Source organism: Tauraco erythrolophus, chromosome 14 (genome assembly GCF_009769465.1).
Source record: "Tauraco erythrolophus isolate bTauEry1 chromosome 14, bTauEry1.pri, whole genome shotgun sequence".
In the NCBI taxonomy this organism is placed as follows: Eukaryota; Metazoa; Chordata; class Aves; order Musophagiformes; family Musophagidae; genus Tauraco; species Tauraco erythrolophus.
This window is the reverse complement of record NC_141478.1, coordinates 1,678,593-1,703,387: the sequence shown is the minus strand read 5'-3', so window position 1 is coordinate 1,703,387 and position 24,795 is coordinate 1,678,593. Positions and strand designations below refer to the sequence as shown.

Genomic DNA, 24,795 nt, shown 5'->3' with positions numbered 1-24,795 from the left:
GAGTGAGGTGGGAAAGAACAATTGGAAATTATGTGGTAGTTGGTTAAAAGTGAAGTCTTGACGTACAGAGCAGTCCCATTGCTCTCATACCTCACCATGTTTTTATGCCTTTCAGTTAATGCTGAAGATGTTGGTAACATTTTAAAATTGTTTGTGGTTTTTTTTTTTTTTTTAATTAAATTTCAAACAGCGGTTATCAACAGCTACAGATGTATGGAATGCTCTGTTAGGAAATACAGGTTTAAATCCAGCGATGGTATGTTCATCTGATAATAGTTGAAATATCAAGCTCTTCATTTCCACTGCTACAGTAAGTATTGGATGACTTTTGTAAAAGGAACTTGCACATTGACCCAAACGAACCGGAGTCCTGGTTTCTTTTGATGTAGCTAAGTTGCTCAGATATAAAGATCATGCATGGATACCTAGAAAATTGATAGGGTATTTGTGTTTGTGTGTGTCCCAACATTTCAAAATGCTTTTAACTTGGGTTTTTTGGTTGTTGTTTCAATGGTCAACACGCACCTTTTGGGCTCAGAGTGTGTAAAACTGCACTCTTGGATTCCAAATGCTGTATCTTCCTAATGGAGTAGTCTGTGGCCAAAGAGAGTCTTCCTTTGGAGGGGGATACTGCTTGAAACTGGCTTTTCCGATAAGCGTGGAGTCTGTGCCTCCCTGAATTGGACTCGAGGATTTTTTGTGATTTTTACTCCTTTCATTATGAAAATCTCTATTGAAACTGATTTTTAAAAAATTGTCCTATCATAAGATCTTTTATGATAAGCAACTGATTGTATAATAACGCTGTTGCTGGAGAAAGTACTTCTCCTTGGTAGAAGTTGCAGATACTCCGACAGTAAAATGTCACTTGTTTTGACAGGCTACTGAAATCTCTGTTTATTTTAAATGCAGCTTTTTAACTGTCAGATGAAAGAATGTTCTGTAGGTTTGGGTTTGTTTTTTGTTGTTTTTTTTTTTAAACAATCCGGGTAGAACTTTTAAGGCGAGATTTGGGCACACGTTTCTATTTGTATTACAAATAAATAAACATTGAATGTGGAATTGGCTCGTAACTCTTAATTTTTATCTGGTGCCAAGCAGAGTAGCACTGCTGGGATCAGATGGTACCGTGGGCGTTGTGTCTCCTTAAGGGTAAAAGCTTTAGAAATACTTTTGTCTTCAAAGCTGCAAGCTTTGCTCTGCTGGAAACTAACTCCTAAAAGGAAAATTGGATCTCAGGTAGGTTGGACTGTGAGTTGTCACCCTGAACACCTTCCCACGGCGTGCCAAGGTGCATTTGTCAGGGAAGCTGCAGGTTTGTGTTTTGCTGGGAATTCGCAGGGGTGATTTTTAGCCTGGCTGTTGGAAATTCCAAAAAATATTCAAGTCGCCGTGGCTCGTCGTGAGAACTGGGGAATGTTTTCAGTCTCTCATCTGGGGTTTGTGTCCGTTACTGCCAAAGCTGGGAGCCTGAAACTCAAACAAACAGCTTGAGAGCACACACCAGAGGATTATTATTTAGCTGGTAAGGTTGCTGGTAGCTGACTCAGCTAAAATGAACCAATATATGAATCTGTGTGTGTGTCTTAAAGAAAGAAAAAAACCTTCTGTTGTACAGTGCCCCATGCTTTGACAGCGCAGATGCCTTGCTCTTCCTTTTTACAGATTTATAATTCATGATGTGCACATATTAAAAAATGAGAATCAGTGTCCTTGAGTCTGTTTGGCTTGGGAGGTGGGGAGAAAGGGGAGAGGGCTGAATCCTTTCAGCAACTACTTTTGCTGTGTAACAAAGCCTTCTGGACTGGAAATCACTACGAGTTGCTGTGTCATTGATTAAGATAGCGTTTCCTTGCGCTGTTTTTTTTTGGTGTCAGGACCTGTTCCTGACATGGAGTAATCCAAGTGGTGTCTTCTTGTGAAACACCTGTATAAAACCATTCTTGGAACAAACGTGTGTGCTTGGAATACCTGTAGGCAATAATAAGGTGAAGGGAGCTGCTCCTCCCCCAGTTCTGCTTTTTTTAATAAGGCAAAAAACGTTACACCAAACGCTTTATGGAAAAACTGCTTCTTCCTCCCTCCCTGTAGCTTTGTTCTGATTCTTTCCCGCCTTTGGCTGCGTTGCAGGGTATTTGCTGAGGTTCTGCTTTGTTCGTGCCATTCCTGGGATGATTTCAATACGTGAAGACCTGAAGAGAGAGGATGCTCTTACCCGGGAGCAGCAATAAAACTCATCAGTAGGTTGCGACGTGCTTTATAAAGGAGGAGGAGGAGGTCTGTGCTATGGGAGGAGCAGCTGATGCTGAAGCCACTCCTCAGGTGTGTCCCTGGTCTCAGGTGTGGTCCCTGGTCTCTGATGAAGACGGGTTCCAGCTTGGGAAGGTGGCATTGCTATGGCAGTAAAAGCTCTTGGCCAAAGGATAGGAAAAAAGCGGTGGGTGCCTGTTCTGCACACGTGTGGGTGCAGCAAAGTCCATCGCGGCGTCCCCAGCCCTTCCCTTTCCTTAGCCTGGAAATTATTTTTTTTGAAGCATTAAAGGCTGAAAGAGTGTGCTCGCTCTCTTTGTGGGAGTTATTTAAAGCTCTTGCTAAAAATCTGTACAAACCCCACAGGTTCTCCTTTCACTGGGAAAAGGAGCTGCGTGACGTCCCCTCTGCCAGGGACGAGACGTGTGGGTGCCCGGGGGTGGGGGGGTCTGTTATTTATAGAGCTGGCTCAGCACAGGGAGCTGCTGTCAGAGAGCAGACTGGCTTTTAAAAACACATCTTGCGTGTGGTTGGTGGGATGCAAACCCTTGGCAGGCCTGGAGCGTCGGTCCCTCTGCCCAGAGGGATGCGCTCGAGGAGGTGAGCCCAAGCAGATGGGCAGTGCCACTGCACACGAGGTGCAGTTCACACGCTTGTTTTTGGGTCAGCTACTCTTAAACCACAGTCCTTAGGTGTGCTGAGAGCCCTGACAGATCCTGGCGCCATGTAGCTGCGTGGAAAGCTGAGTTTTCCACTTATTCCTCTTATTCCGCAGGCTGCTGTGTCTCTGCGGGGGCAAATGCTGCTCAGCTCTACCCCGGAGCCCTGGCATTGCCAAGCAGGGGAAAGCACTTGGTGTAAGAAAGAAAACTCTTTTCTGAAAACAAGGCATGCTAATATTTTATTTTTTTTTCAAATGTTGAGACTCAACTTTTGTCTTTGGCAGGGATTGCATGCCAGCCTCGTCGCTGCTGCTGCGCCGTACCCTCTGTGTAAGCCAGAGTTTGTGGAGCAAAGCAACTGCGGAGCAGCTCGACTGCGTTGCTGTTTTGAGTTAAACTGATAAAAGCTGTCGCTGTAAGTAGCTTTATAGAGTGATAGAATGGTTTGGGTTGGAAGGGACCTTCAAGATCATCCAGTTCCAACCCCCCCTGCCATGGGCAGGGACACCTTCCACTAGATGAACCAAGTTCTCAGTAGCCACAAACCCTCGTCACGTTTTAACCCACAGACAGAGAAGTGCTGATGCCCGGTTTGGGTAAGGAGAAACCCGTGGCCAGGCTCGTGTCCTGTGGGGTAAGTGTTCCCCCCCCCCCCAAAGCCCCCGCGCTGCAGAGGGAAATGGGATTTGTGTTCCTGGAGTGTTTTGAGTGAACAGGAATGGAAGTGCAGGTTCTCTTCCCACGAGAGCGCAGGGTGGCTGTTGTGCACCAGCCATCCATGTGCGGCGAGGGATGGGGATGGGGACTGGGTATCGGGAGCAGCCGCTGCGCCGGGCCCTGGGACACTGCTGGGTGGGAAATGTGTGTGTGCAGGGACACCACAGAAATATGTGTATGTGTATATGTACACAGACACACACACTTTTGTATCCAGAAATATATATGCCTATATGTATATACAGACACCTTTTTTTTTTTATACATACACACACCCACCTGAGCATATTCCCACACACATGCATATGCACACACACATACACACACTTACGTATACATGCACTCCTATGGAGACAGGCTGAGAGAGTTGGGGCTGTTCAGCCTGGAGAAGAGAAGGCTCCAGGAGACCTTCCAGCACCTTCCAGTGCCTAAAGGGGCTACAGGAAAGCTGGAGAGGGGCTTTGGACACGGGTGTGTAGTGACAGGACACGGGACAATGGCTTTAAACTGAAAGAGGGGAGATTTCGATGGGATCTAAGGAAGAAATTTTTTGCGCTGAGGGTGGTGAGACATCAGACCAGGTTGCCCAGAGAAGCTGTGGCTGCCCCATCCGTGGAAGTGTTCAAGGCCAGGTTGGATGGGGCTTTGGGCAACCTGGCATAGTGGAAGGTGTCCCTGCCCATGGCAGAGGGGTTGGAACTGGATGGTCTTGAAGGTCCCTTCCAATCCAAACTGTTCTGTTTTCCTTCATCTCCGAAGCCTGGGGGGGTGAGCAGCTGCTCTTTTCATAGCACCAAGGGCTGAGCTGCTTTTGGCCAAAGCCTTGAAAAGCAGTTATTTCTGGTTTTCCCAGCAATAAAAGGTGGGAAGGATGCCGTCAGCAGTCCTCGTGCAGGCGGGCTCTGTGCGTTCAACCGCCGTAAGGAACATCGGTCGAGCACAAAGAGGGAGAAAAAAAATAATCTGCAAAATTTGGTCTCTCTGAGGCCATGGGAACGCCGACAGCACCGGTGCTGCCCTGGACTCTGGGAGCCCCACACACCCACCGTGGTACCTGCACTGGGATTTTGGCTCTCGGGGGTAGCCCTGCACCCCAGCTGGACCCACCGGGACAGCGCAGACCCAAACCAGCCCAAAACTCTGACATTAACCACTCCCGTTTGAGGTGAGGATGCTCACAATCTAGTATCAGGTTGTGTTTTTTTTCCCCCCCTCCCCATTTTATACAACACATGGGGCTGATTCTGCAATGCTCCAGCCCCGGCCACTCATCCCACCTGAGAGCATCCCTTTAAAAACAGCCTGCAAAAAATCTCATATCCCACAATAAATGAGGAGGGGAGGGCCAAGCCGTGGAAGTGGGCTAGCAAGGAACGGGAGGAGAGGCTATTTGTTTGTAAAATACCATATCTTTAATCCTTAAAAAATACTAGGACAGTATTTAACAAACTTCATTCCACATCCGGCGGACATATGCTTTCTTTTCATCCATAAAATTAATATTAGCATAAATAATTCTGTTATGCAAAAAGACAGATTTTTGTCAAACAGCACCGATCAGCCGGTCTCGCGTGACACCGAGTATGTACAATTATGATACACGTGCGGCCCCTTGCTGGCCACAAGCTCTTCAAAACTGCTCAGTTTGCAGAAAACACTTCAAAAATTGGTTGGTGATTTTTATTTTTTTTTTTTTTTTTTTAATTTATTTTCTCCTTTGCTTAAACAGGTAAATATTTTTAAAATAAGTATGTACAGCTGGACACTGGAGAGTTGCATTAAGGTGCTTTAATTTGCTATCATTTATATTCAGTGCATTAAGAAGGCAAATTAAAATCTCCACCCAATCGCTCCGGTTAACGAATGCAACGCAGTTTGAGAGCCGTGGCCAGCAGAGCCCAGGGGTTTGCTACAGCTCAGCCTTGGACTGAGCACTCCTCATTTTTTTAAGGATATTATATTTTTAAAGATTTTTTTTCTTTTTTTTTGCAGCCCCATAGTTTGCCCCAAGTTATGGGGCACGTCACTTCGGTGGCCCCGTCCCTCCCCGTGCCGCTGCCATCTCCTTGCAAACCCAGGTGGAAGCTCCTCTCGCTGTGACACGGGGCTGGGGGAGGTTTTGGTATCTGTAGGGTTTTTGGGGTGGGTGTTTTTTTTGGCTTTTGGACCTGTTTAGGTGGTTTCACACAAAGGGGTGTACTCTCGATGCGAACCCAAACTCAGCACCCAAATCCCTCGGCATCGAGGTGAACCTCTGCTCCGGAATCGGTGAGGGGCTGGTGGGGGGCCACGGGGTGGGGGGAGCTGGTGGCCCCAGCAGCATCACTCCAGCCCCTGGACACTCCGCTCCCGCTCCGCCGCTCGCCTGCGGCTCCCGCTTTTAAAAAATCCAAGCTGTAAGGATTAAAGAGAAACAAAAGAAAAAAAACAGCCCACCATTATTCCAGCTGGTTGTTGGGAAGCATCTGCCTTTTAGTGGGATATTGCCAAGAGGTTTGGACCCTGAATATAAATAATATGGAAGCAGAAAGGGGTTAGAGGAGCTTTTTTGTGATGCTCGGTGGTGCTGAGGGGCTCGTGGGGCTGCGGACATGGAGATGTTGGGGGGGGGGTGGGTCCCTCTATGCATGGGGGTCTCCACCGATGCACGTGGCGGAGGGGCTGCTCACCTTCCAGAGCGCAAGGACGAGCAGGGCCAGGAGCAGGAGGCCTCCGAAGGTGCTCCCCAGGATGATCCAGATGGGGATCTGCGACTCCTCTGGCTTGGAGATCTCAAACGTTATCTGCAGGGAAAGAGCATCAAATCACGCTGCTGCTGTGGGGCAGAGGTGGAGGGGATGGGGGGGGAGATGCCCACCCCACGCACCAGCGATCTGGCTCAGGTTTTCCCTGCGGCACCAGAGCTACCCGGCTCTGGCCACAAGTGCACCGAGTTGCTCTGGGCTCTGCAGAGCTGGGTGCCAGGTGCGGGTCGCTCCAGCCCTTTTGCCAGCTCCAGCTTGGTTTTCTCGCTGGGGTTAGAGCGAGGGGTTGAAGCATCCCCAAAGCTGCCAGGTTCCCGTGTGACCATCCTGCCCGGGGGCTCACCTGGCGGCTGGGGTCCTCCTCGCGGAAGATGAAGGGGCTCCCGAAGCGTCGCTGGAGAGCGGCGTTCATGGTGAGCTTCAGTGACTTGAACTTCAGCTGCGGGAAGAGATGCTGGACATGAGCATCAGGCATGGGCGAGGACCCAGTGCCCTGGCTGGGTACCCCCGCCCCGGCTTCGCATCTGTGCTGGGATGCTGCGTGCTGCATCCGTGGGAGAGGATGATGCAGGTTAAGTAGGGAGTGTGGCTAAATTGCAGCCAAAAAGGGACTGCTCGAGACGAAATTCCCCATGGCGAGGTGCTGGTGGGATGCTGGATGCACACACCGATAGAATTAGTGGGCTTTGAAAACAAAAATCACCCCATGTACGCCTGGGCTTCCTGGGAGGGAAGGCAAGCGCAGGAGAGGGGGAAAAACCCAAACCACCACTGGTTTTGGGGTGCGAGGGCTCGTTTGGGGGAACTTTCCCCCGAAAGCCACGGCAGGACTTACTGCTTTCAGAGACTTCATCCACAGATTGCCACGCAAGTGCAAGTTCATCTCCTCGTTGGGGGCTAATTTCACATCGCAGTCGATGGAAACGACGTCAGAGTTGCTGTGGTTCTGCGAGGGGAGACGTTTGTGGTGTGGGGGCATCGCTGCTGAGATGGGAATAACCGCCCCCCCCCCCCCCCCAGGCTTCTCCCCTGGCACCCACCGAGGGGAGCAAGAGCCCACCCTGGCAGAGGGGCCAGAGCACCCATCCTCCCCCGTGGCCATCCCCGTCCCGGGAGCTTTCTCTCTGCTTTAGTGGCTGCCGGGCTGGCAGCGCTCAGCCCAGGGCCAGGATCAGGCCCATAAAGGTGTGTACCAGGTGGGGGGTGTGGGAGAGGTCCTCCTCGGTGGGCGTCCTCCGGTAGTCGGTGGTGTTGCCCCAGATGTTGCAGGTCCTGTTCTCCTGTGGGAGAAGCCAACAGCCTCCGAGCATGGGGACAGGGACCACCACAACCAGCTTCCCGTGTCCTGTCCCACGCTCAGCACCCGTTCTGGTGGAAGTGGGGGGACTCCCCACCCCCCCGGGCTTTGGTGGTGCTGGTGGCTGAGCGTCTCACCAGCAAAAACCACTGGCAGAGAGCCCTGTCCAGGACACCAGCCACGTGTGCTGCGGTGTTGCAGGTGACACAGGGACTTTGCCAGAGCCAGCAATACAAAACATCCCCATTGAGGCCAAACCCATCCATAAATGTGCCATGTCCCGTGCTGGGATCTTCCCATCAAGGTGCGGGGACAGCGGGAAGCTCGGGGTGCCCCAGGCTCTGCTCCCAGACCCCTCACCATGTTCGTGGTCGCTCAAGCCTGCACTTCCCCCCAGGCACAGCTAAATGCTTCCAAGACCCTCGAGAATCCACTGCATCCTGGCAGGAGGTCTAGCTCGGAGAAATATTTGGACTAAACCCTTTGGCCACTACCATTTTCCACATTTCCAGCCAAGTGAATGCAAAAGGGAGAATCCCGGCGAGCCAAGCCTGTCCGTGCAGGTGTGAGCACGGGGGGGTTTGCAGAAGGATGGGGGTGACCCGTCTCCATCCCCACCCCTGGCACAGAGGGGACCCGCACGTGCTTAGCGGGGGCAGAACCCCCCCCTTCCTACCTGGTCCCCCAGGAATTCGGTCAGGAGCAGGAGGCGGTTGCCTGCCCGGGTGGCCACGGGGATGGTGAGTTTGATGGTCACCCCCTCCACGGGGAAGAAGCCCAGATTCTGCAGCTGCGAGGGCAGAGGACAGGGATGTGCCCGCGATGCCAGATCCCACGGGACGAGGACGAGCAGGGTGACCGTGGCACGTCCCATCTCCGGGGGGTCCATCAGCTGGTTTGCAGCCCCCTCCTTACCTTGAAGGTGCAGTGAAAGGGGGGGCCGATGCTGTCGTATCTCTCCAGGGAGCTGTTCGACCGGATCTCGTAGTAGTCCAGGCTCGACACCCTGTCGTGACGAAGGAGGACGAGTCGCGAGGAGGGCTCGGAGCACACGGAGCAGCCCCGTGCCCAGGGCAGCCCCGGCCCCTCCGCAGGCAAATCGCCCCAGGAGATGACTTTTAGTCTGGCTGGTCCCATTTCGGATGGAAACCATCGCCTGGCTCCACCTCGTGCAAAAAAAAGATGAGGGCTGCTTTTCACGCTGCTCTGCTTCTGCAGTATTTTCCCTTTTCCTTGTAGAATTTTCCTGGCTTTTTTAATATCAGAGACATCCGAGGCCCTGCTGGGCAGTTTAAATGGCACGTATCAATCTCAGGAGGTAAATCACATCTCTGTTTCGCAGCTGGGAAGGAGGGAAAGGAGCCCGGAGTGTCCGTGATGGATGCACGCTTGCTGGTGCCACGACATGGGGCACGTGGCCCAAAACCCCCCGAAACATTTGAAATTATTTCCCCTTTTCCCCCCCCCCAAGGCACCCAAAGTAGAATTTTTTGTGCTATTACTTTTCCCCCCAAGTTCTCCCTTGTCCTCTAAGGGCAATTCTGATTATTTTTTAAATTGAGAATCCCCTCCGCTCCCCATATATTTAAGTGTTAAAGTGGTTTTATTTTCAGTGCTCCGCTGCCTCTAGTGTAAAAAAATAAAAATGACTTAAGGGCTTAAAAATCTGCTAAGAATCACAGTAAGCAATGCCAGGGAATGTGCTTCTGGGGTCCATGCTTTTTTTTCTTGCAATCAGGTTAATAAATTATCCGTGCCTTAGCTCCCGGCTCTCCTTGGACCGAGGATCCTCTTGGCTTTACTTATTTCCCGTGCCCAAACCCTTCCATGCACATCCCTCAGCTGAGCTGCTGGTGAGATGACTTCTTAATGGGATGGCTACCAGCCCAGACATTGGCTGGTAACACGTTAGGAACATTATTACCTACAATAAGTAGTTTTTCCTCTTAAAAAATAAATAATTGCCCTATTAGGGAGGTAGATTCAGGTTGGATATTAGGAAAAAATTTTTTACCGTGAGAGTTGTAGAACACTGGAACAGGTTGCCCAGAGAGGTGGTGGATGCTCCATCCCTGGAGACGTTCAAGGCCAGGTTGGACGAGGCCCTGAGCAACCTGATCTAGTTGGAGATATCCCTGTTCCTTGCAGGGGGGTTGGACTAGATGACCTTTGAAGGTCCCTTCCAGCCCTAACCATTCTATGATTCTATGATTTAATAACACTTGTGCACTTAAACATTATGAAATCACAGCACCTCGTTGCTCCGTGCTGTTGGATTTAATAACGACCCACCGAGCGGGACGTCCCTGGTTTTATGGTTCCTTCAACCCCGTTTCTAATCAAATTCCCCAAATTCAAGCTCTGTTTGGCTCCCGCTGGTTTTCCCGAAGGACACCCTGTGAGCCGTGTGTGTGCCCCCCGTGAGCTGCGCCCCCTCCCCAGACACCCACCTGGTGAAGAGCAGGTCGGCTTCGTACTTCAGGTGGAAATTGAGGTGGGCGAAGTTGTCCTCCTTGGTGCTCTCCTGCTCCTCGCTGTCGCTGAAACGGCAGTGGGGCGAGCGGGGGGTGAGGCAGGACCTGGCTCCCCGCTGATAGTTTTTTTTTTTTTGGGGTGGGTGGGGAAGGGCTGAACTTTGGCTTTTTGGCCAAAGTGTAAAGAGAAGCGATTTTATTCCGTAATTTTTAGTAGCCCAAGGGCATAAAAGTTGATTATCTGGAGAGAGGTTTCCCACTCGGCAGAGCAAATCCTCGGCTGCTCTAATAATTGATGAAAATAAAATAAAAAAACCCCAACCCAATGAGATTTCACTTGGCTGCCAGAAAACTTCACCTGGACAGGGCGAGTGAGCGAGGAGAATTTTGCAAAGCTGTTTGTTAGGAGATGTTTTTCCTGGGAGTATTTGCAGTTGTGAAGGTGGGTGAAAACGCAGCCGTGGCCGGAGCCCCTCTCCGCTCAGCACAGAGCCTGGCAGCGACGGCTCGGCCTCCACGTATGCACAAAAATGATGGATATAAATATATAGATAAACAAAAAATAATAATGATAAAAATACTGTATCGTTAAATAAAAATAATAATCGCCCCGTTTGCGAATACAGGGCTGAGCACTCTGTTATAACCCCCAGCAACGAGGTTTCCTTGTGGTTGTTCCCTGGGTAAAGCCTCCAGCATCACCTACAGCTGTGGAAGAGGGAACCCCCAGGCAAGCGGGCGCCGTCCCGCTGCCCTCGCCAACCACCGACCTGTTGGCGACCAAGTAGATCTCCATGCTCTGCAGGAAAATCGACTTGCTGAATTCAAAATCCAGGCGAAAAGCTACCTGCGGAGGTGGGAAACAGATGGGAGAAAACATCAGAAAAGAAAAAAAAAAAAACCCAACCCTGAGCGCTGGCCAGGAGTGATGCGGAGAGGGAGAACGTGCTCCTGTTTCCCCCGGGAGATGCTGCCGGGCTTTGGGCTTTCCAGGGAGAGAAGAAGCCAAGCTGAGGATTTGCTCTCTGTATATTTATTTTTTTTTTACTGGGAGATTGGAGAAGCAAACAGCTCCACTTTGGAAGAGAAACCCCCCAGGGGACCGGCAGCGAGAGGCACGGGGTGGGCTGGCGGGGGAAGGCAGCCGGAGAGAGGCCAACGACAACAAAACGTGATAAATGTCACATCTGCGCCGCGCGGTGGCAATGACCTCAAACTGTCTGGGACTGCACAGCTGACTATCATATTAAAGCTCCTGCTGCTCTCGGGCCAGATTTCCATTTCCAGCTTGTCTTTGTTTTGGCAGGACCTGAGCTACCTGATGCCACGCAGATGCATTCCCAGCCCCCGTAGGTCATGGGCAGTCGGGCTGCTGCGCTCCCGCGTGCGGCCACAGGCATCCGAGAGGGCTTTTTTGGGAGCTTGAAAGCCTCGTGAGGTGCCTGGAGCTCGTCCGTCACCATCGAGCTTCTGACAAGGAAAAGCATCAGATGGACACGGCGGACGGAAAGATTCTTTCTCTTTAGATCCCGCTTGTCTCTGCCCGTTTTCCCAGGGGGGTGCAGGATGGGCAGGTGGGATTTCACCGGCAAGTGAGGTCCTGCTCTGCTCATGGCATCTCCTCAGTTTTCCCTCCCTAGCTTGATGCTGCACTTGAAGGGTTTTAGGGCATTTAAAAAGTGGTGCTGGTTGGACCTGGGCTTATGGCCGGTGCTGGGAACCGCTGTGGCTGGAGGATGCCACCAGCCCGAGGGGGCTTGGGCAGGCTCAGAGGAGGGTCTGGAGAGACCTCGTGTGTTCAGAGCAAGGAAAATCTCTCAAGCAGAGGAGGGTGCCTCATCCTGCGAAGAAGGAGCTCGGGCAAGTCACCAGTAATGGTTTGAAGCCACCATTAAATTGCTCCAAAGGACTGGAGTCAAGTGCTTTGACTGGGAGGGGCTGGGTTTGTTTGGGTGCCAGGCGATCTCCTGGCATCACAACAGCACCCTCACCATCCCGGCTCCCCGAATGTGCCTTTCAAACACCAGCGATGGACAGAGAAAGGGAAGAAACCGAGTGTTTGTCTTTAGAAGCCCCGTTTGAAGCCTCCCAGCCCAATGGTGGATGGATGCGGCCCCGTGGCCGTGCCGGGGCAGAGGGAGGGAATAGCCATACCTTGGCCTTGGCTCGGAAGAATGGGTAGCTCACGTTGCACACCTTCTTGTTGGGGTGCTTGTCTTCGGTCATGCAGTCGATGTTGATGTCCGTGTCATCCTAAAACGGGATGCGACGTGTCCGTGACACCGGGCACGAGCCCCATGACTTGGCTCTTTATGAAAGAGGCAAACACACCCACGGGGCTCAAAACAGGCTTTAACTTTTGGGAAAAAAACAACCAACCAAACCAACCAACCCTACTTGCTGCAGGCTGGGAATCCTTCCCATGCAGCTGAATTTCCAGGGCCGTTCCTGGCAAGAGGCATTTCTAGCCAGTGGCTTCCAGTTTTCCAGTTTAAATCCTCTCCAGCAATTTAACTACAGCCATGAATGAATAAACCCGATTGTTCTTGGCACTATAATTGAGAAGAAGAATATTTTTCTGTGATGAGGAGTCACAGGGAAACACCAAGAGATAACATAGAATCTTAGAATCACAGAATGGTTTGGGTTGGAAGGGACCTTCAAGAGCATCTAGTTCCAACCCCCCTGCCATGGGCAGGGACACCCTCCACTACACCAGGTTGCCCAAAGCCTATCCAACCTGGCCTTGAACACTCCCAGGGATGGGGCAGCCACAACATGAGCTATTATTATTCTGCATGGCCATTAGCTAAACAGTAATATTTAATTTGCTCATCTCAACAATCAGGTTCGTGCTGCTGGAACATCCTCCAGCTCACCAGCCGGGCTGGGGAAGCTCCTGCCCATCACAAAGCCCAAGCACAGGCTGGGGTGGAATGGGACACTGACCCTGCTCTGCCTCCTCTGCTGCCAAGCTGTAGTAACTCTACAAGAGGTTGTAGCCTGGTTGTACCCAGGTGTCCATCCCCACCACGAGACGATGAGCTATTCCAGCTTTTGGCCCGGTGTGAGACCCTCCAAGGGTCTTGGTTCGAGCTGCTGCCATGGTGCTTTGTTACCGTGCGCCGTTGGGTTCTTCCCCTCACTTAATTTGGAGTAATCTCTCAGAAAATGCATTTTTCTTATTTTGTGGGCAATGTGCCCCACAGTTTTCCCTTGGCATGGCTCGTAGGAAAAGAAACGCAGGACGCGGGATCTGCAGGCGGGTCTGAAGTCACTGGGGGGGCTGAGCAGCATCAGCGTATTCCCCAAACCTCGCTGGGAAAAGGGACGCGTCGCACCGAGACTGAGCGAGGGGTGGAGGTGAAATATTGGGGGGGGGGGGGGTGGGAGTGGACGGGCACGACGGGCCCATCCAGGGGACAGCCGGCAAGAAGCGGCATCGCCCGGCTCGACGCTGCGCAGCGGCCGCGATCCGTTATCAGCCCATGCTTCCAGGAGTCCTATCTCAGCTGGAAAAATTCCCCCCTGACAGGAACTTGGCCGCGTGCAGTAAGTATTTTTAAACTATTGGAGTAGAAAAATAAAGAAGGGGAATAATTTCATCCGCGTTCCACCTTATTTCGGGCTCTTAAAATTCGAACGGTTTTTGTATTTCCAAAATAAAGAGCTGAAAGGGCTGTAAGGGTTTAGAAACGAAGACCATAAACGTGTCTGATTTATGAGGGATGGAGACATTTTTGGGCTCTGGTTTAGGCCACAGCTTTCCCATCCGGCCGGGATTAGAAGCGCCTCCGGAAAGCCCTGGATCTCCCCCAGCAGCCTCACCTTGGGGATCAAGCTGGCGAACTGGAGGTTTCTGGAGAAGGAGATGTTGAGGACGGTGCTGTAGGCGTTCTCGCCTCGGTTCTCCAGCGCCGCCTCCACGGCCACCCTCCTCCTGCCGCTCTCGATGACGAAGACGGAGGTGTCGAAGGAGAGGCTGAAGGCTGAGCAGTTGGGCGGTGGCCTCCGCAGAGCCCGCCGGCAGTATTCCCTGCAAGAGGAGGGCAGCGGTGCGGGCAACCTTGCGTGGACACCATGCCAAGACCTAACCCCGGGGTTTTTATGGATCATAGAATCATAGAATGGTTAGGGTTGGAAGGGACCTTAAAGATCATCCAGTTCCAACCCCCCTGCCATGGGCAGGGACACCCTCCACTACACCAGGTTGCCCAAAGCCTCATCCAGCCTGACCTTGAACACTGCCAGGGATGGGGCAGCCACAGCTTCTCTGGGCAACCTGTGCCAGTGCCTCACCACCCTCAGAGTGAAAAATTTCTTTCTTATATCTAACCTAAATCTCCCCTCTTTCAGTTTAAATCCATTGTCCCTTGTCCTGTCACTACACACCCTTGTAAAAAGTCCCTCTCCAGCTTTCCTGTAGGCCCCTTTCAGGTACTGGAAGGCTGCTATAAGATCACCCCGGAGCCTTCTCTTCTCCAGGCTGAACAGCCCCAATAGAATAGCTCTATTCCAAGAAGTCATCCCAAAAGTGGTTTTCTCAGCAGAAATCACCTCTGTATCAGTTACTCTTCTAGGGCACGATCCAGTTCCCACTGATGCCGTCGGGAAAATCCACAGGCTTCAGGAGGAACCGAATTCGAGGTCTGGCAGCCTGGTAGGCCCCAGCATCTGCCCATGGTTGTTTGTAGGACTCCAGCTGCTAGGATCCATACATAATCCCCTTCCTACAGCTCACTTCAACCTTCCGCATCTCAGACCAGCCAGGGGTTCCAGGGACCCCAGACCCCCTCCTAGTTCATTCCTGGGTCAGCCTCAGGATCAGGAGCTCTACAGGAGACACAGAGCAATAAATGCTGAATTATGGGATACAAGTAATTCCCAGGTAGCAGCGCTGGCCATGGGCTTGGTCCAGAACCCACGGCCATCAGTGGAGGTTCCGGCTCCTGTGCTCCTGGAAGACCTTTAAAAGCTCCTCAAGCCATGAGATGTAGCATATAATTATTTCTGCTGTGCGAGCCAAGCCTGTAATCGCCACGTGGGCAATGCCAGCCCTGCATTTATTCCCCCCCTGTTATTTACTGATTTGTCTCCCTGGGGCTCATCACCATGGCATCAAATATTAGTTGTTTTGTGGATTCCCTGAAAAAACACTAATTCGTTCCAGGCAGGGAGCAGGCAGAGGCTCAGAGACCCACTGCGAGCGGAGGGGCCGAGGAGCACCTCGTTGGATGAACCTCGTGGTGGTGTTGGATGGAGGACCAGCTGTGATACCAAAATCTCTGGAGCATGGGTTGGGGCTGGGTTTTGAAGTACCCCCTAGTTGCTGATACTGGTTGGGAGGATGCTCTGAGCGACCTACTCACGTGGCACTGGGCACATCGCTCCTGGCATCCAGGACCAGGTCAGGGACGCAGTGCTCATCCTCATTGCACCCGTTCCAGAAAGGGACCTGAGAGGGGGATGACAAGAGTTTGAGCCCCAGGTTGTGCTCCAAGGAGAAGGGGCATGGGTGGTGACCTCAGGCTGCAGCGAATGCGAACACATGGCTATCAGGGGAAGGACCAGGGATTAGATTACAGCCCCAAGATAGAGAAGATGTTACGTTCAGCGATAAATCTGCTGACCAAGTGCCTCATAAAAGGCACCCTGGGAGGTCGGTGCTGCTACCTACCGAGACCTTGAGCGAGGTGGGCCAGCCATCGTCCAGCATGGGGCCATTCTCAGGGTGCTCCAGCTCATAGTCAATGGAGAACATCACCGGCTTCACATAGTCAGCTGTGTCCTGCGACGGGCAGGAAGCATTGTGTGATTATTTGATGCAATAAAAGCTTTGCAACCCAGTATACTTGGTGTGTAATCACCCTGCCTCTCCAGCTGACCCTAACCAAGGGACAGGGACAACCCAAGCTCAGCGGTGCTGCACAACGTGCCTGCCTGATGGTGTAGGAAATGCTTCACCCTGGCGATGCTGGCTCCAAAAGATGGGAGCTCCGGGCGGGGGGTCTGTCCCCGAGCCAGGCTCTTGGGGGGGCGACAGAGCTGTTCTACATCCCTTACCTGGGGCTCATCCGACTGATAACGAAGCTGCACCTTTCCTGAAGCTCTATAAGCTCTTCCCACGCATTGCGGGGCGCAGTGAGATGCTCTGAAGCGAGATGCTTCTCAGGCTAAATCACAAGCTCCGTCTCGAGCTCCAGACTCGAAATTCCCAGAAGTGCCTGGCGGTTCAGGCCAGGGCTTGGGGCTGGGCCAGTCTGGCAGCTCGGCCCTCCCTGGCCTCCGCAATATTGTCATCATTCCCCAGGAATGTTTGATTTTGGCCAGGTTTGTGCATCAGCTGTTCCCTGCGAGCAACCCAGAGGGTTTCGCTGGCTCCTGCACACGTGGAGGGGGACCCGGATGGTCAGAGGGGTGCAGAGGGTGAGAGCACCAGGGACTGGCACGGAGGCATTTGGTTCCTGACGGGATAAAATGAGTTTTCATGGATTTTGGAGCAGGAGGACCAGGCTGACCAGGGTGCCAGGAGTGCACGCCCTCCCCGAGGGCACGGCTAGCAGCTCGTGGAAAGGAGCGCGGCGCAAGCGATGAAGTCAGCGCTTGGGGACCCAGCAGCTGCCGCGTGCCAGCAGCTCCATCCCTGACCACATCAAATCCAGCACGAAGAAATCCAGGATGGGGGATGAGGCTCATTTCCAGCTCCACGAAGCCATTGAGCCTCCTCTGACCACGTCCCAGCGTGTCGCTGTTTCGCACAAGGTGCAGAGCATCTTTGCTCGGGCGCTGGCTCTCCAGGGAGGAAGAGGAGCAGGTTCAGAGAAGAGCAATGAAACTAGTGAAGGGTTTAGAGAACTTGTCCTATGAGGAGCGGCTGAGGGAGCTGAGACTGTTTAGTCTGGAGGACAGGAGGCTCAGGGGGACCTTATTGCTCTATACAATTAACTGAAAGGAAGTTGTAGGGAGATGGGGGTCGGTCTCTTCTCCCATGTTAGGAATGGCAGGACGAGAGGGAATGGCCTCAAGTTGCACCAGGGGAAATTTAGGTTGGATATCAGGAAAAATTTCTTTCCAGAGAGGGTTATGAAGTATTGGAACAGGCTTCCCAGGGAGGTGGTGGAGTCCCCATCCCTGGAGGTGTTTAAAAACATTGGTGGATTCGGTGTTGAGGAACATGGTTTAGGGACCCTGACAGTGCAGGGTGAATGGTTGGACTCGATGATCTTGAGGGTCTCTTCCAACCAGATGATTCTACGATGGGGCTGGAAGAGGATGAGACCCCGGCCCCGTCCTTCTCCACACTCACCAAGACGTGGAAGTGGAGCCTGTCGCAGTGCTCCTGCCCGGCCAGGAGCTCCAGCCCCTTCTGCGTGTGCCGCTCTCCGCTCTCGTCCAGGTGAGCCCGCGGCGTGTACCTGCGCTCGTCGATGGTGGCGTTGTACCACAGCGCTGGAAGGAGAGCGGTGCCGGTTACGCTCACGGTACAGCAGCACCGGGTCAAAACGTGGGGCTGTTGTACACCCAAACCGCTGTCGCCCGGCTGGGAGGAGCGTGGCTGGGAGCACGTCAAGGGAAAATGGGGAAAATCAGGTTATAGTTATGGTTGCCTCTTTCTACCAGCCATTTCTTTGGGGCAAAGCATCCGAGTCAAAGCAGGAACTTTAAAAATGAACTATTACAAGGCATTGAGCAAAATCTGTGCAGATTATTATATATAAACTTCTATAGATTTAAGATTTTATATATATATGAGGACAGGCTGAAAGAGTTGGGGCTGTTCATCCTGGAGAAGAGGAGGCTCCAGGGTGACCTTATAGCGGTCTTCCAGTACCTCAAGGGGGCCTACAGGAAAGATGGGGAGAGGCTGTTCAGGAGGACCTGTTGTGATAGGACAAGGGGTAATGGTTTTAAAATAGAGGGAGGTAGATTCAGGTTGGATATTAGGAAAAAATTTTTTACCATGAGAGTTGTAGAACACTGGCACAGGTTGCCCAGAGAGGTGGTGGATGCTCCATCCCTGGAGACGTTCAAGGCCCGGTTGGACAAGGCCCTGAGCAACCTGATCTAGTTGGAGATATCCCTGTTCCTTGCAGGGGGGGTTGGACTAGATGACCTTTGAAGGTCCCTTCCAGCCCTAACCATTCTGTGATTCTATATATATAAAGCTATTATATAACTATTCACATGCTGGCCTCTACCAGCTCAGGAGGTATTGCACCCCGGAGCACCATCCTCTCCCACATGCTTTACTGGAGAGCATTCGCTTCCTGCAGTGCTGTCAAAAAGAAACTGAAGGTCCCCAACCCAGTGCCGAGCAGGAAGAGGGATTTACACCCGCTACACCAACATATGAGCAAAGAGCAGCCGTCAGCCCCCAGCACGCACCGTCCGCGGCGCGGCTCTTCTGCGTAAAAAGAAGTGTAAATAAAGGAAACCCCGCTGAGATTTTTGTTCCACAAGCTCTGCAACGACAGTGGTTAGGAGGAAAACGCTGGGTTTGACAGCACAAATCAAAATTCCTGCTCTGGAGGATGGGAGTTTTTCCTTTGGCTTCGCTCAGGACATGATTTTTCCTTCGGCGTTTGCTGCTGGGGGCTGAGCCGCTATCGCTTGTCCCTGCTCCGGCTGAGTCACGGGCCGGGGAGACTCGGGGTCACAGCAACATGGAAGGGTTTAAAAGCAGAGTTGGCCAATAACTTCACAGAGATTCTCAGGATTATTAGGGAAACATGCACATATGGTCTGCAGATGTGTCCTGCCGCTGCAGCGGGGAGGATGGACAAGCTCTGCGGGACACGGACCTGGCACGTCCTCTCCTGTCCCGTTGGCTGGCAGGGTGGTGGGGACGTCCTCGTCACACCTACCATGGCAAGACAAGGTGTGGGAGAGCTTGGCCTCGGGGTGTGGGTGGGAGAAGAGGTTAGACACAGTGAGGTTGTATCCTCAGGGTGTTTCTTGGCACTGCTTGACGGCAGAGTCGCCCTCCCTGCTGCATCAGCCGGGGTAGGGACATATTTGTGGGCAAAAAGGGATGTGGCAGATGGCAACGCTCACTCCTCCAGACATGCCAGGCTCCTGGCTGGTTTCCCCTGGCAGAAGCTGGGTGTTCCCTTGGGGCTGGAGACTCGAACGACTCATGAATCGGGGTTTTTGTCACGCGAGCAGCCGTGCCGCTTACCCACGCTGGCCGTCTGGAAGTGAGTCGAGAGGAAGACGGCGGTGAAGCAGACGAAGGCTGACATGCAGGTGGCATCCTTCCCGTTCCGCTTGCAGTCCTTGGTGAAGATGTTGATTTTGGAGGGCTCGAAACGGATGCTGGCGTTGATCTGGACCACGCTGCGGGACCTGTGGGGCGAGCAAGGGTCAGGAGATGTGCTGGGGAATAGGATGCCTTCAAAAGCGTCCCATACCTTGAGATTTGACCCTTTTCTACCCATTTTCTCACCATCAAGAAGATGCTGAAGAAGCCCAAAGGCCCCCACAGCATGCTGATCTACTCAAAGCTCATCCACGCAGGATCCGAAGAATAACATCCCTTGCACATATTTGCCTCCTGCTTATGCCAGTGATGTAGTTCAGCACCGAGAGCAGGATTTGGCCCCCTGTGTGCCCATAGCACTTCCCAAGGCAGACCCCAGGGTGGTCCATCTCCGCTGGGCACAGCTACCCTCCATCCTAACAGCTCCAAGGGACTTTTCAAACACTAATCAATATTTGGAAATATTAAATTGTTTTTATTAAACAAGACCGGAGGGAGCCTGGGCAAATCACCACAAATGAATTAGCTGGTTTGAAACTCTTGGGAAACCAATGATGAAATCCAATGCAAACCCAACTTTGACGTCCTTTTAGGGCCCAAAGGCATTGAAATCCCATGGCCCTACCAGACAGGGGGTCGTTATTTTGGAAAGATGGGTCAGATTGTTGGGAGATCAGTTTTCTCAACCACTGGAATAGGCTGCCCAGGGAGGTGGTTGAGTCCCCATCCCTGGATGTGTTTAAGAATAGGATGGATGAACTACTTAAGGATATGGTTTAATGGGGATTAGGGACGGTTGGACTGGATGATCTCTAAGGTCTTTTCCAACCTAGAAATCTATGAAATCTATGAAATCTATGAAATCTATGAAATCTATGAAATCTTGCAATGAGCTTTGGGCAGAGGAGAGCGCCAAACGAGATACAGCTAACCACAGCAGCACGGCGTTCCCCAGAGAGCCGACGGCCAAGTCTACAAGCCCATCTTCGTTCAGGTCCAGCTGTCCGTGGATGCTGCATCCAAAATACATCAGGCCCGGCGCGAGGTCGGCAGCTGCTATCCGCTGGAAAGCAAAGGGGAGAATCCAGGCTGGTTTCCAGCAGGAGCATCACTGCCTGCGAGGAAGGGTCTGCCACGGCGACCTCCGCCACGCTGCTGAAGATGCCCCTTTCCAAGTGATTGCATCAAGCACAATTTTCCAGGGAATGAGAGCAGCTTCTCTTTGGAGACACCGTCCAGAGATTTCTGCTGAATTTACTCTGCATATTTATTATTTCTCATGAGAGTGAGAAATATTTTATCTATAGCAATCCATTGCGCCGAGAGCTAAGCGTTGCCCATATTTTCAAGCATGTTTTCCATACCCTACGTTGCTTTGTCTTGGACCCCTCACAGGGGAAAGGATCCAGCAATAATAATTTACGACACAATTTATTGTGCTCCGTCAATCCTTAAAACGAGCACAAATGTCATTTTTTCTGATGAAGGACGAGGATAACCGAAGCACCTGGGAGCCATACCTGCTTGTACTTCTTCAGGACGGTCTCTTGGAAGCCGAGGAAGATGTATATCGCTCCTTGGTGTTCGTCCTCCAAAGGTGCACCGACCACAAGGTCGTTGTAGGAGTCCTGGTTGAGGTCGGGCACGGCGGCGATGCAGGAGCCGAAGCGGGAGTTCTGGTAGCTCTGCAGATCGACGAGGGCCCCGCTGGAAACGAAGCGGTTCTGCCGGGCCAGCCAAAGAGAGAAGGCACAAAAGAAAAAGAAAAACAACCCCAAAACCATCAGCAGCAGAAAATGCTCAGAGGCAAGCAAACAAGATGCAGTGATGTGCACGTAATTTCTCCAAGGAATGAGGCAGGAGCCCTCCTGGGGCTGCAGGACTTTCTGTTCAATGCATCCTTGGGGATGGATGAGCCCCACGCCAGCCTGCTCTGCCTTCCTATAGCAACCTACGTAAGTGATTGCATAAAGAAAGCTGGGCTTTAGGTATGGGGGCTCTCACTGCTCCGGGTGGGCTCTGCAGCCTTGGATACAGAGCATGATCTCTTCACTGCCCCGGATGGATTTGGCTCAAAACCTGCATTTTCCCCCAGATTTGAGGGCAGCAGGAAAGCTGGTCCTGCCCCAGAGTGCTGCCGGATGCCAGGGAAGGGGATGGGGATGCCACACATCCCATCTGTGCCCCGAAGCGATGGTGGAGGGACCAATCTCACCGCATCCCAACACCCCGGGCAGGAAGGTGCCCTGGGAGGGAACGGTTTTGGATGGGGATTGTTTCTCCGGGGAGACACCCATGTTGCAAAGACCCCACCTTGCAGCCCGTGCGTCGCCTCGGCAGAGCTGGGAAGCTCGCCTGGCTGGCAGCAGTGAAGGAACCCCCCAGGACTGTTTATAAACGAGGAAAACAGGCAAATCCTCCTCCAGCCTTGCAGCGGCCACAACGTACCTCCCGCCGGGTGTAGACATAGACCTTCCCCCTCTCCCTGCCCTCGCTGAAGTACATGGGTGCTCCCACCAGCAAAACGTCGGTGACGCCGTCGCCGTTGACGTCAAGGGAGTTGATCTCGCTGCCGTAGTAGGAGCCAATCTGGAGGAGACGGAGGAAGGGATGGACGGGAGTGACGGTCCCGGCGTGCAGGGGCACTGCCACCCTCCCCGGAGGGCACCGCAGGGACGTTCCAAACCCCATCCCTGCTATGGCCCCGTGGTTTGGAGCTGCGGGTGCAGCAACAACATTTGCAAAACGAAGGGGGAGGATTCATGGAGGAGGGTGGGTGGCAGGGGGAAAAATGGGTGCAGCATCCTCGGCGGGACGTGCCCCGGTGTTACCTGCTCTCCCTTCAGCGCCTGGTGGATGGTGAGGTTTCGGTTGTTGTGCATGCTGAAAATGATGACTTTCCCCGTGTGGTTGAACCTGGGGGCTCCCGCGACGTAAATCCGCTCGTGCTGGGTGGATATGACGGAGGAGACGGTGTAACCTGGAAGCGGGGGGACGGGGTGAGCCTCACCAGGGAGAGGGGTGAGCCTGGTTGAGCAGCTCCCTGCCCGCTGCTCTGCTCTCCATCAGCTGCCAACACAACCCTGGCCGCCCCATGGATCGGGAAGCTGGAAACTCAGATATCTTCAAAAAAAGAAGTCATTCAAATAAACCCTAAGGCCCTGACCCTGGGCTTTGAGCTGCCCGCTCAGGTCCTACCCACACCCTAAGCATGGCAGCTGCGCCAAGCGTTTGGGGGCTGCCAAATGCAGCTGGCAAACCTCCTGCAAAATCCTGCTTTTGTGGAAGGTGAATCCAATTCCCAGCTGGATACATGATTTACTTCACAGCTCACGTACGGTTAACCAAACCCCATCCCTGGAAGTGTTCAAGGCCAGGTTGGATGAGGCTTTGGGCAACCTGGTGTAGTGGAAGGTGTCCCTGCCCATGGCAGGGGGGTTGGAACTGGATGGTCTTGAAGGTCCCTTCCAACCCAAACCATTCCATGATTCTATGACCCCCATGTCCAGGGGCTGTTCATGTCCCCAGCGGAGGGAAAAGCCCCAGCACACCGGCGGGCGACCCCGCAGCGTCCCACCCTTCTCACCGCCACGGGACTGCTCAGCCTGGCACGCACAGCTCCGGAGAGAGGTTTCATTTAGCAAACCAGGCTGATATTTTTACTCCGGGGCTTCGACGGCCGCACATGGAATGGATTAACCCAGCAGGTATTTCCTCCCTGGGCGTGCAATTTCATCAGCGCTTTTCCAGTAAGTGCTGTAGATGACCCGGGCTGGCTGGTGCTCTGAGCTACTTCTGCATTTAAAACACTTCTGTGCTGCATCCTCTGGTTGACACCAGCTTCTTCCCAGGATGCTCACGTACATCTCTGAGCAAGGGGCAACAGGACTCGCATCGACGGGAGCTCGCCAACAGCCGGGCACGGTGCTGCCTGCGCTGGGAGCTCTGGCTGCCATTAGTCATTTGTGAAATATGTTGTGTTTCCTATTATTAACTGTTAAATCATGAACTCAGCTCTGGCAGCAGAGCCTCATTCGGCTTCCTTACCTAAATACGCTCCGTGATTTTTCAGCTCCTCCGGGAACTCCTGGAGATAGGATTCCCGCAGGGGGATGACCTTCCCGCTGCTGGTTTCCTTCAGGACGGCTCCGTTCCAGTCGTAGGCACCCACTGCCCCCAGTAAGATCCCGTCCTGTGGGAGAGCAGGAGTGCTTTGAGGGTACTTCTTGCCAAGCGGAGGCAATTCTCCCCCTCGGTGCCCGTATGGGCAAAGCTGATTCGTGAGATGGACCCGCCGGGCTGGTTTTGTGTGAGAACACTTTTTGGGGGTCCCTCAAAGCCCAGATCTCAGACTATGTACTTTTTGGAGGCTGCAGAGTGCAGAGGAGATATAAGAGCAAATGGTCCCTCTGAGAAATGGCACAGTTTGCAGAAAAGGGGAGAAATCTCACAAAACGGAAAAGAAAAAAAGAACCAATAATAAGAATTAAAAATAAATAAAAATCAGTCAAACCATTCTCCAAAGCACACTTGGAAAGATGGAGATTTTTCAATGACATTTCCACCCCATCCATACCTTTTCTTTTCCTCCCAGGAAAAGCTGGAGCAGAAAATCCTGCTGGCTTTTCTCTCAGACCTGCTGGCCTGCAGAGCCTGGGGGTGGAAGGGGACTGACCATCCCCTGCATCCCACCACCAACACGTGCCTTCCCCCACTGCACATCCCTTCCAAGAGGTGGTGGCAGCGGGAGCAGCTGGTGCAGGCTGGTCCAAAGGAAGGCACTGGTCTCCCAGCAGCTCCCTTCCCCATGGGATAAACCAGCAGCAACAATATTTTCTTCCTTACGTTCACGTCAGCAATTTGGCTTCATGATTAAGGACGTGCCCAAAATACCCATCTCCCCACCTGCAGCTGCCAATGGTGGAAAAAAGCACCTTTAAAAGGTCCCTGGGCGCACAGGCAGGAACCAAAAAACCCCACATTTAGTCTCTTACTTCCACGACATGCGATGAAAATCCAGTCTGGGACATTTCCAGGCCAAAGGAGATCTCATTCTTGTTGGTCCCTTTAAAAAAAAAAAAAGGGAATTTGTATTTTATGGAGAGCTTTGCTTTCCTGGAGGGGCTGAGCATCAGTGGGTCGGGGTGGGATGAGTGTCCACCTCCACCCCGCCTGGAGCACAAAGGACCTCAGTTGCCATAATTGTGCTCGTTTCTCCCTAAATCAGCACAATCACACAAACTCGTGCCGCTAACAGGTGCCGTCGTCTCATTTCCTGGCTTTGAGCTCACACAAAAAGGTGGATTTAGATGATTTTGTTTTGTAAGTGCAAGTGAGTGAAGCTTCCCACCCAAGGAAGCTTTCTTCCCCAGAGAAGGGTTGGACCGCTGGA

General features: G+C 52.6%; 2 protein-coding genes across 2 annotated transcripts in view; one reads left to right on the top strand and one right to left on the bottom strand.

The window, feature by feature from the left end:
• The window catches only part of FEM1B (fem-1 homolog B), a 55,346-nt gene that overhangs the window by 4,320 nt on the left and 26,231 nt on the right, over positions 1-24,795 (top strand). The gene's annotated exons all lie outside the window — the stretch shown is intronic.
• ITGA11 (integrin subunit alpha 11) overlaps positions 5,952-24,795 on the bottom strand; it is a 45,838-nt gene continuing 26,994 nt past the window's right edge. The window contains exons 10-30 of the mRNA XM_086620530.1: positions 24,398-24,468; positions 23,451-23,595; positions 22,235-22,383; positions 21,852-21,992; positions 20,924-21,127; positions 20,336-20,466; positions 19,323-19,489; positions 17,451-17,593; positions 15,822-15,932; positions 15,514-15,599; positions 13,973-14,180; positions 12,299-12,397; positions 10,915-10,991; positions 10,121-10,210; positions 8,586-8,676; positions 8,347-8,460; positions 7,567-7,653; positions 7,209-7,319; positions 6,717-6,812; positions 6,299-6,412; positions 5,952-6,023 (exon numbers count right to left, since the gene is read on the bottom strand). Of these exons, the coding sequence (XP_086476656.1) occupies positions 5,952-6,023; positions 6,299-6,412; positions 6,717-6,812; positions 7,209-7,319; positions 7,567-7,653; positions 8,347-8,460; positions 8,586-8,676; positions 10,121-10,210; positions 10,915-10,991; positions 12,299-12,397; positions 13,973-14,180; positions 15,514-15,599; positions 15,822-15,932; positions 17,451-17,593; positions 19,323-19,489; positions 20,336-20,466; positions 20,924-21,127; positions 21,852-21,992; positions 22,235-22,383; positions 23,451-23,595; positions 24,398-24,468 (2,507 nt within the window). The remainder of the gene's footprint in view (positions 6,024-6,298; positions 6,413-6,716; positions 6,813-7,208; positions 7,320-7,566; positions 7,654-8,346; positions 8,461-8,585; positions 8,677-10,120; positions 10,211-10,914; positions 10,992-12,298; positions 12,398-13,972; positions 14,181-15,513; positions 15,600-15,821; positions 15,933-17,450; positions 17,594-19,322; positions 19,490-20,335; positions 20,467-20,923; positions 21,128-21,851; positions 21,993-22,234; positions 22,384-23,450; positions 23,596-24,397; positions 24,469-24,795) is intronic.